Source organism: Micromys minutus (assembly GCF_963924665.1).
Source record: "Micromys minutus genome assembly, chromosome: 28".
In the NCBI taxonomy this organism is placed as follows: domain Eukaryota; kingdom Metazoa; phylum Chordata; class Mammalia; order Rodentia; family Muridae; genus Micromys; species Micromys minutus.
Genome location: NC_137963.1, coordinates 17,901,714 through 17,912,616, shown reverse-complemented (window position 1 = coordinate 17,912,616; position 10,903 = coordinate 17,901,714). Strand labels below are relative to the sequence as shown.

At 47.3% G+C, this 10,903-nt stretch overlaps 1 protein-coding gene across 1 annotated transcript; it reads left to right on the top strand.

The window, feature by feature from the left end:
* The first annotated feature begins 3,499 nt into the window (after positions 1–3,499).
* Positions 3,500–10,684, top strand: GNG10 (G protein subunit gamma 10). Its single transcript, XM_080940124.1, has 3 exons — positions 3,500–3,600; positions 7,525–7,656; positions 9,903–10,684. The coding sequence occupies exons 1-2, from the start codon at positions 3,520–3,522 to the stop codon at positions 7,648–7,650; spliced, it is 207 nt and encodes a 68-aa protein (XP_080796250.1). The 5' UTR covers positions 3,500–3,519; the 3' UTR covers positions 7,651–7,656; positions 9,903–10,684.
* The last annotated feature ends 219 nt before the right edge of the window (positions 10,685–10,903 follow it).

Below are 10,903 nucleotides of genomic sequence, written 5' to 3'. Positions count from 1 at the left end.
TTCAACTGCTCATAGCAGCTTTATTCACAATAGCCAGAAGGAGGAGTAACCTAGGTGCCCCTCATCTGAAGAAGGGATAGAGAAATGTGGCACATTTACATAATGGAGTATTACTCAGTTTAAAACCAAGCAAACAAACAAAAAACCAGGACCGTGAAATGTGTGGGCGAATGAACTGAGCGAGAGCAAAGGCCATCCTGAGTGGGTAGCCCAGACCTCAAGACAAACATGGCACGGGCTAGTAAGTGGGTGTTAGCTGTTAAGTAAATGATATGCTGCCGTCCACAGGCCCAGAAAGGCTAAGTGACAAGGACTCAAGGGGGCCCCATGAATCTCCCTGGGAAAGGGAATTAGATTTTGCAGGTGGGAATGGTAACAGGAAGGATTGTGGTGGTGAGAGACAACTGGAATTGGAGGGCGTTTGGGATGGGGGGTGGGGCGCGATGTGAGACAGTGCAGTAGAAATTTCCAGCATTCTATAAGGGTGACCCCATTGAGGACTTCTAATAGAGGATGCGGAACCTGAACCAACGGCCGACTTCTGTAACCTGGCAACTTCCAGTCATGGGAATGGGACGCTCAGCTACGAAACCTGCAACCTACAACCCCTATTCTTGCCTGCAAGCTGTGGGAGGGCAGTAGGGGTGCAGAACTGTAGGAGTGGCCAGCCAATGACTGATCTAATTTCTGGCTCATTGCCTGACACTGCTAGATGACCAGGAACCTAAGAGAAAATGAGTGTTAATGGCATTGTGCTATACTTACTGATCAGAGTCTAGCCAGCTGTTAGCAGACAGGTTTCTTCCGGCAGCCGATGAGAACAGTTGAAGAGACCCAAAACAAAAACCCGGAGAGCTCCATAGGGTTTCTCCCCTTGGAGCATAGGAAACCTGCAGAAGTCAAGGAAGGAATTGTAGGAACCAGGGGGGAAAGGACAGCTGGAGAACAGGGCTCACAGAATCAACTAAACAGAGCTCATAGGGGCTCACAGAGACTGAAGCAGTGGCCGTGGAGCCTGCATGGTGTAGGCTATGTCCTCGCAAGTATGTTACGGTTTGTGGAACTCCTGACAGGATCACCTGTTGTCTGACCCTCTTGCCTATTCTTGGATCTTTTTTTCCTGCACTGTTGCTTTGTCTAGCCTTGATGTGAGAGTTTGTATCTAGTCTCATTGTAACTTGTTAAGCTGTGTTTGGTCAGGAGAGGTTGATCTGGGAGAGAAGGGGGTGGGGAGATGAGCCTGGGAGGAGTGGATGGAGGGACAACTGTGGCTGGGATGTAATGTATAAGAAAAGAATAAAAAATAATAGTAATAAATTGTAGCCTTATAACATGCATCAGCCTCCTGCCTGGAATCCAAACACTGGTTGGCACAGAAAATTCTTTAAACATTATGGGGGGGGGGGGCTTAGAGAACTAACCAGTTCTGTTGCATTTATGTTTAGAAATATCTTTGTATCCTTGGGGTTTATTTCAGAAGTGAGGGTTTCGGAGGACAGCAAGTGTTTAACACTCAGACCTTAGAAACACTGGTGGAATGGAAGCCTGCTTTGTTAACAAACAGCCCATGTTGCAAACGGGATTTCTGGGGCCAGGTGTGGTGGCATGTGCCACCGATCCCAACACACGGTACAGGGGCAGGCATATCTCAGAGTTTGAGGCCTGCCTTGTCCAGATATTGAGTACCAGGGTAGCTAGAGCTACAGACCCTGTGTCAAAAACAAACCAACTGCACTGTTGAGAGAGGGTAGACACAAGAAAGTCCTGTGGGAATCACATGTGAACCTCAGATCTGGCAGCCATAGAGTATGGAATTAAACATGGTCTCCCTATGACTAAGCCATGTCTGGATGAATTATAGTTGTCTAATTGTCAAAACGTGGTAACTTTCTGTTACATGTATGCAACAAAGCCCAGGCAAGCATGTTTTAAAAACTATAGACTATAAGAAACTTCAATATCAAAGTATTTAAAAGATGCCATTTTTTTTAGCTTTTAGATCAGAGGTTCTCAACCTTTGGGTCACTACCCCTTTGGTGGTCAAATGACCTTTTTCATAAGGGTCACCTAAGATCATCAGAAAACACAGATTTTTACACTGATTCATAACAGTAGCAAAGTTACAGTTGTGAAATAGCAGTGAAAATAATTTATGCTTGGTGGCCACCACAGCATGAGGAACTGTATTAAAAGATCGAAGCATTAAGATTGTGGGAACCAGGCTGGAGGGATGGCTCAGTGGTTAGAGCGCTGACTGTTCTTCCAGAGGTCCTGAGTTCAAATCCCAGTAACCACGAGGTGGCTCACAACCATCTGTAATGGGATCTGATGCCCTCTTCTGGTGTGTCTGAAGACGGCTGCAATGTACTCATACAAATAAATAAATCTTTAAAGAAAGAAAAGAATTTTGGGAATCACCGCCCTAGATACAGAACAGCAATGTAGGTTATATAACAACAGTAATACAAAAACAGACACCGTCTTCCGGAAAATTATTACTGCGAATCATAAGGCAGACTAGGAAAAGTTTAAAATGCTTACACCTATTTGATCTTTTTTAAATGAAAGATCATTGCTGGCCTTAATTCCAGCAAAGGCAGGCAGATGTGTTTGGAGTCAGCCTGGTCTACAGAGTGCGTTCCACCACTGCCAGGGCTACCCAGAAAACCTTTTTTTTTGGGGGGGGGATGTGTAATGAAGGGGAGAAAGAAGACACAAACATGTAGAGAGAGTGGGAGGGAGAGAGAGAGATCTTCCAGCCCACATTATCTTTTAACTCACTGAACGGAAACTGGCTGTGGGGTGTTTTGTGAATGATTTTGTCCTGGGGGGTTCTTAGGTCCAGAGAAAACTTAGCAGCCGGGAAACTGGGTACTTCAGCACTTAAAGTAGCAATTGGTTTAAGGGAAGACTGGTATTCAATATAAGCCAGGGAAACCCATGCGGACTCCCTCCACCGTGTCTAGACAGGGCTAAAAGAAAGCATGGATTTTTCTCCCCACAGACCTTGAAGATGTGACCGACCCTCAGAGTTGAACCAGATGAGAATTTGAGCCTTGAGGATATTTTTAAGTAATTAAACCAATGCTTTAAAGTCTCTGGGCTTTGAAGTTTAGCAAGCCCTCCTATATTGTCCTTATACATTACCCAGTTTATTGAGGGCTGAGAGATACGATGGTGTCCAAAGATGGCGAAATAGTCATTGCATAGTAAGTGTAACAAGCAAAAACAACCTTCCCCAAACCCTCAAGTTTTTCCGTAAGGATCTCAGTTTTGTAATGTGCACACTAAAAACACACTCGGGAGAAGACGGGGAACAATAGCCATAGCGGTGAGAGAGCCGTGATTTCCTTCGGTATTGCTCTCCTGGAAGTCCCCCTCCCTTCGCCGCGCAGGCGCCACCGGGCAGCTCGCGACCCCAGCGCGGGGACAGCGGGGCGGGCGCGCGGCTTCCCCGCCCCGGGGCGGCACCCGGCCCGGCCTCGGTTCCGCCCAGCCGGCCCCGCCGCCTCAGCCGCCATGTCTGCCGGGGCCAGCGTGAGCGCCCTGCAGCGCCTGGTGGAGCAGCTGAAGCTGGAGGCCGGCGTGGAGAGGATCAAGGTGAGCGTCTGCCCAGCCGGACCCCGGGGCCAGCGTCGCCGCCGGTGGGGCGGCCCGGCCGAAGTGGCGGCTGCGGGGCCGGGCGCGCGCCGGGGCCCCGGGTGCTCGCGAGCCGCGCGTGGATGCGCGGTGGCTCCAGGCCCGATCCCCGGGCCAGCGCTGGAGGCCCCACGGGTGCTTCCGGCGACGCCGCTCGTCCCAGGGACCAGGTCGGAGGGCTCCGTGGGCGTGTCCACAGCAGGCTGGGGACTCGCTGGCGGCCTGGACACTGCCAACCGGGCTCCGGGGGTGGGGGGTGGGGAATGGGATGGGGGATGGGGTGGGGTAGGGGTTGGGGGATGGGGTGGGGGTGGGGGATGGGGTGGGGGGGGATGCTGCTTAGAGGGGGGGGAGAGGCCACCGAATGAGCTGGTGTGAGGAGGATGCTGGGCCTTCTTCAGCCGCCCCCACCCCCGCCACGCTGGGGGGGTCGGGAGGGAGAGTTGGGGGAGCGGGTTACGTTTTTTGGATCTGTAGATTTTACAGAGATATCCAGGAGAAATTTTGCTGCGTGGACGGAGGCCATTGAAATATACGAGCGTGAAGTAGACAAAGAGTAGAACGTGTAGAGTGCTGCCAGGGGCAGTTCAAAGGAGGAAGCTGAGAGGATTGTCAGAAGAGGGATGGGGAGGCCAGAGAGATGGCTCAGCTCACTGGCTGCCGTTCTGGAGGACCTGGGTTCGATTCCCAGCACACACACACACACACACACACACACACACACACACACGGTTGTCCACAACCATCTGTAATGTCAGTTTTGGGGACCTGATACCTCTTCTGGCCTCCTCCCGCACCACGCATACACGTGGTGCACAGACATTGCAGGCAAAACACCCGTGAGATGAAATTAAAACGAAGGCCTGCAGACGCAGCCAGTCTGTGATTGGCAGCTAGTGTAATTCTCGGGGTGTGGATTAGTATTCGTGCTGGTCAGTTTCTTAACCCTCGACCTGGCGCTACTCCGGAGGATAGAGGATTCCGGTGGATGCGGTAAACAAACTAATACTAAACAAAATGGTTTCAGATAACCAGGTCTGCGAGGTAAAGGGACAGAGGCGGGAGGGCAGAGACGCCCCGGTAAGGTGTGTAGTGGAAGCCGACTTTTGTAAGAGGCCCGACAGGTTAAAAAAAATTACCCAGTTCTAACAAAATAACTTCCCTTTTTCTTCGAAAATAAAAAGGGTTTTGGGTTGCTAGGAAAGATTTGTTTATGTTGTCATTTTATTTTGTCAAGGGAAAATGGAGGCAAGGTGAATGTAGAAGAAAGACAGAAGGGTTTGGGGTGACATCTGCGGGCACAGGGAGAAAGGAGGTGAAGATGTGTATGGAGTGCCGGATTACGGATTACAGTCTTGTGAAACGGGAAGCTGTGTTTTCCCGTGGGACGGGGGACCGAGAGCTCGCCCGCCTGGGCAGTCACAACCTAGACACTCAGATAGGAGGCCTGTACCGCTGGTGGTTCCTTTTTCCTCGCTAGATCCTGACCAGCAAGGATTTTGAGGACAGAAAGCTAAAGGAGTTTGATCCTGATGGTGGGCGAGCAGGAAGTTTGCCAGAAAGTAGGGGTGAGGTCAGAGGCCAGGCTTTGGCTGGACTCAGAACAGAGAGTTGAGCAAAGTCAGCTTTGGTGATGAAGACGTACAGGGGACAGCGACACCTAATGGTCATTGTGAGCTCAGCTTCACCCTGGGTGATTGATGCTGTGGTCCCTCACTTTCCAAAGGCAGTTTGGCTGTGCTGGCTGAGGCTCCTGGCAGAGGACAAGGCTGAGAAGAGAAAACAGGGAATTAAAAAGACTTGTTTAAGTGTTTGGTATCATTGGGCATCAGACCTGGAAGGATTGTGGGTGATCTCTCTCTTTCTCTCTCTCACTCTTACTCTCTCTCTCTCTCTCTCTCTCTCACACACACACACACACACACACACACACAAAGTCAGGTGAACTTGGGCAGTACTTCAAGGGAGCCATATTCCAGAATCTAGTCAGCTTTATTTCAGGGCTCGGTCTTGGATGCTCTTAGCACACTGAGACAGATGCTTCAGGTACTGGCTTTCTAGCATCTCTTCCCAGGGACTGCAAAACTTGCGGTGTCAAGGGATCCTCTGGAGTCGAGAGTCAGATAACCCAGGTGGGACAACCCATCCTCCAGGGCAGGAGATTGAGGTTTGTTTTCTCCCTCCCAGAGTCTCTCCCTTGCCTCTGCTGAGGGTCCTGGCTGACCTCAGCTTGTTTCTCTTTGTACTCCCACCTTTCCTTTATCACCATGTCCTTTATACTAGGGTCTGGTTGGTCCCCTCTTGAGTACACTGTCACTTTCTTCAGACACACCAGAGAGGGCACCAGATCCCATTACAGATGGTTGTGAGCCACCATGTGGTTGCTGGAATTGAACTCAGGACCTCTGGAAGAGCAGTCAGTGCTCTAACCACTGAGCCATCTCTCCAGCCCCTGGTTGGTCCCCTTTACCCAGGGTTCCTGAGAGAGACTCCTACTCCCCACATGTAGAGTTCACCCAGTTCCCTGATACACAGTTCCTGGGCACAACTGGTTCTGCATTCCTTTGAAAATCAGTAACTTACATAAAACTGTTGGCTCTAATTATAATTAATGTTAAAACAAAAGTTTCAGTTGATAAAAAATATTAGCTTAAATATTAGTCTGGCTATATTTTATTTTGTGTACTACCAATTAAAAGTTCTAGCTCTAAAAGCAAATCCCTAAGGCCTTTCAGAAACTTGGTGGCAACTGTAAACATATGGTAAGTAACATACATGTAATATGTATTAGTCAGTTTCCTGTTGCCAATAGCCAAGTACCACAGAATAACATTTTTAAAAGGTTTATTTTAGCTTATGGTTCTGGAAGATCCAAGGTCTACCCTCTTGGAGCTGAAGAAGTGGCTCGGTGATTAAGAAGACTGGCAGTTCTTCCTGAGGTCATGAGTTCAATTCCCAGCACCCACACAGTGACTCACAGCCATCCATAATGTAGTCTCATAGAATCCAGTGTCCTCTTTTGGGGTACAGATGTACATGAAGATAAAACATCCACATATAAAAAATATATAAACAAGTTTTCACCCTTCCTAGTGGAGATTAAATTTCAACATATAAACCTTTGAAGGAGAAATGCAAACCAAGGCTAAAACGTAACAGCCCTGTTTTACTTATGACGATGATGATTATTATCGGTAACACTGCTGTTTCTGTGTTTTGCCCTAGGGACTGACTCCAGGGCCTCCCTTGTGCTAGGCAGCATTCTCTCACTGAGGCCCCCCCCCCCCCCCCCCCCCGCCCCAGAGACCACATTCTTAACCAGCAAGCTGCACTTTCTGAACTGCATAGAATAATTCTGTCACTTGTTTGGCACAGACTGGACAAAGCTCCAGCCTTGTTCACGAGGCAAATTCAGGTCATCGGATCATGTTTTTTGTATTTGTACTGGGAACTTGAGAATGAGCCGTTGCCTGACCAATTGGGTCTTAAAGCTAGAGTTTTAAATGGATTAAAGTTGTATTTCCTTTGTTAAAACAATCCGAACGGGCTAGAGGATGGCTCAGCAGTTAAAAGCACTGACTGCTCTTGCAGAGGTCCTGAGTTCAAATCCCAGCAATCATGTGGTGACTCACAACCATCTGTAACAGGATGCGGTGCCCTCTTCTGGTGTGTCTAAAGACAGCTACGGTGTACTCATATATATAAAATAAATCTTTAAAAAAAAAAAAAAAAAGCAGCAATCCAAAAGTATCCTGTATCGTAGACAGTATAGTTTTCCGCTGTGGGGAAGAGTGGCTGGAATTAGCAGAGAGCCTTGTGTAACGGCAATGGCGTCCCGCGCTGCCGTGCCTGGCTGCAGCAGGCTCACACCGTGCTTCCTCTCAGGTCTCTCAGGCAGCCGCGGAGCTTCAGCAATACTGCATACAGAATGCGTGCAGAGACGCCCTGCTCCTCGGTGTCCCAGCTGGAAGCAACCCCTTCCGGGAGCCCAGGTCCTGTGCTTTACTTTGAAGACTGGTGAGTTGGGGTGCGCTGGGCCATCTCGGGGTCATAGAGCCTTCAGGGAGCTTCCCAAAGGATTTGGGCGACAGAGGTTATAAAAGACTGTCAGGTTGCTGCTGCCTTGCCTGATGGGCGCTTCTGGGCTGTAGCTTCCCTGCACATGGAAGAGGTCTAGCCGAGACAAGCCTGTGACACGCTGTCACCTTATGCACACGGGCCCTTTAACTGAGCTGACCAGTAGTATTTCTTGACCTTACTTCCCTCTGTGATCTGCTGTTTGGTGTTACCAACTGACTTGCATCTCTTGAGATTAAGGACTTGACAGGAGCTGGCTGACTTGAGTCTGTCTTGGGCTATGGTTTCTCTCTAGCGGCTCCCTAAATAAATAGTCCTGTTTTGTTTGTTTTATTTTTTATTTTTTGAGACAGGGTTTCTCTGTGCAACACTGGCTGTCCTAGAACTTGCTCTGTAGGCTGGCCTCGAATTCAGAGATCCGCCTGTCTCTGCCTCCCGAGTGCTGGGATTAAAGACATGTGCCCTCAATGTCTGGGACATATCTCTGTTTTGATGGAAGATCAAATGTATCTACTGGTCTACTGGTGTGTGTGTGTGTGTGTGTGTGTGTGTGTGAGAGACAGAGAGAGAGAGAGAGAGAGAGTGAAGGGCTAACAAGTTTTAACAGTTGATAACTGAAAATACATTTCTGGTGATTTATTAATTAGAATGACATGAGGTTGAGTGTTTTTCTTTGAGATTTTACATTTCTATTAAAAAAGAACTTTTTAATGATTTATAGTCAATAAGAATAAAGTTTTAGCCCAGTAGGTAAAAATGAAAATTACAAACATTTCTATAGAAAAGTACAACATCAAGAGTTAAAATCTTAACAAGTCAGCATTTACAGCACTCAGAAACCGTAATAGTAGGGAGAAGGAAAAAAGTCGGTGAGGGGCCAACGCAAGGAACGAATCATGACCAGGAACCTCAGAGGCCTTTCTAGAACCAAGAATTCACAAAGCTGACTATGAATGAGACCCAGAGTGACTCAGACTCAGAATAAAGACAGCAGGACAAACAGATGAACAGGCGTGAAAACTATGACCCACATTCCAACGTTTCAAATGATTTAATCCAGATGGTACCCCAACAGATTCAGAAGGAAAGGTGAGTTACTCAGACAGGCTCCTCACACACACTTTTAGAACTGTTCACCCCGGAAAGCCAGCCTTAGGAAAATATTTTGTTTACATGACCATTGACATGAAAAACTAGTATGTCAAAGGAGGATTTACACACCCAAGGCATATTTTCAAGTGATTGTCAGAACCTCAGGCTTTCTTGGCAAGTGGATCTTGAAATGATTAGCTTCAAGGCCTCCTGGTGTTGTTCTGAGTAAGGGCGGTTCTACCCCATGGCTGTCAAGATGCCCTGTTTGGCTTATGACAATAATCAGCAGCTCCTAGTCTATAAGCTGTAGTGCTCCAAACACTTCAATTTCTGGGAGGATTTATCAAAGAATCCTTTTTATCAAAATCATTGTAAAAATATAGATCCTATCCATTCTTACGAGAATGCAGGAGAGAGAGGGTAAGAGGCTAGTGCGCAAGCCCAAGTGTGCAAGCCCAAGTGTGCAAGCCCAGGTCGTGGACTCCCTACTTCTTCTCTGGCTGCTCTGGTGTCAAGAGGAAGCAGCCCTCACTCAGACCCCCCTCTTCCTGTTTGGCCCTTGCATAGGCTTTGGTGAAAATGGTATGAGTCCAGCAGTGTCCAGCTTTTGCCCACCCACCAACCTAAAAACTGTAGAAAGAAATAAAAGCTGGAGGAGCTCAGGGAAGTCTGCTAGGTCAGGAAGACTGTATCAAAGCAGTGTAGCCCAGCTGCCCAGCATGTACATCTCCATATTTCTTTAAAGATGACAAGGTCCTAGGACCAACATAGTTCAGATTTTGTACTTAGACAGTAAGTGATCATCTTTTTCACAAACTTGTAAAAGGAAATTGTTCCCATTGAATTGAGGGGCTGGTTCTATCAGACAGTTCTGTAGTCAAAGGTGGCACCCTGGGTTGCAGGGTAACTGTGACAGGGCAGTTCTCCTTCACCAGCATTGTGTGGGCCCTGTCTGTCCAAGGTCGTGCTTACACACCCTATTGCATTCATGTGATGTTTTCTGGGTTGTGCATTTTTGGTGTCCTGTGAAATGACAAGGTTACTTTACAAGAAAATCTTACTAAAGTGAAAACCAATGGAACTCTCTTCAACAGGGAGGAAGCTCTCTGAGGAACCTGTGTGCACATGGTGATGGATTACTACCGCCAAGTCCCTAGAAAGCAGATCTCAAGAGCCAAATCATCTTCTTTGTGGCCTGGTCCTAGGTCAAAATTTCTACAGAAATCAGCGTTTTGTTTCGTTTTAACCTCACTACCAAACTTATTGGAAGCATCTGTTCCGTCATGGAGCCTGTGCAGCCCTGCCTGGGATAGAGGCGTGTTTTGTTTACTGGGTATTTGCTTTTCAGGATGGAAATGTTGTATTTCCAAAAAACCTGAGTATTTGTAATTTTCCTAACATTTTATACTCTAATAGATGTTTTTGATAAAAATTTAGTTACTAAATTAAACAAAGTATAACATTGGGGGAATAATTGGGACCCTGATTTTGTAAAGGAGAGCTGTTTCATTTCCCAATGAGCAAACGAACTGACGTGGACAGTAAGATTGGGAGAAGGAAAGAGTGATGTATTGTTAGGTTGACCTTCCTGTGTGAAGCCAGTTAGATCTTTCTTTATTCCTAAACTTTACAACTTAAAATTGTGTCTGTAGCTTTTAAAAGTATGCTCATACCTTTAAAGATGTTTAAATGTGACCTACACTTAGAACATTGCAATTTGTGTTAAAAACAAAATATGAAGAGATTATGACCTAAAAGAATTCATGTCACGTGTATTTTATTGGGGGTTATGTGCCTTTGATTTAATTGGGGACATTTTTAGAAGGAAGGTTTGTGTTTGTAATAATCTTTGAAAAGCTTGGAAATAAAAACTTTTGCCTAATTCATCCTTTTCCATGAAGTTTGTATTTGGTGTTGTCTTTTGGGCTCCGTGGATGCTGTTTGCTGGTGAGTGTGAGTACAGAGGTGGGATTGAGGTTGGGATCCCTGTAGAATTCTGTTATGTCTCCAAATGTAGGTGTGAGCACAACATGAAAACCCTCAGTTCCCAGCCACAGCCGCTCCGACCCAGCCCCGCATGGCATCCACCACTCCA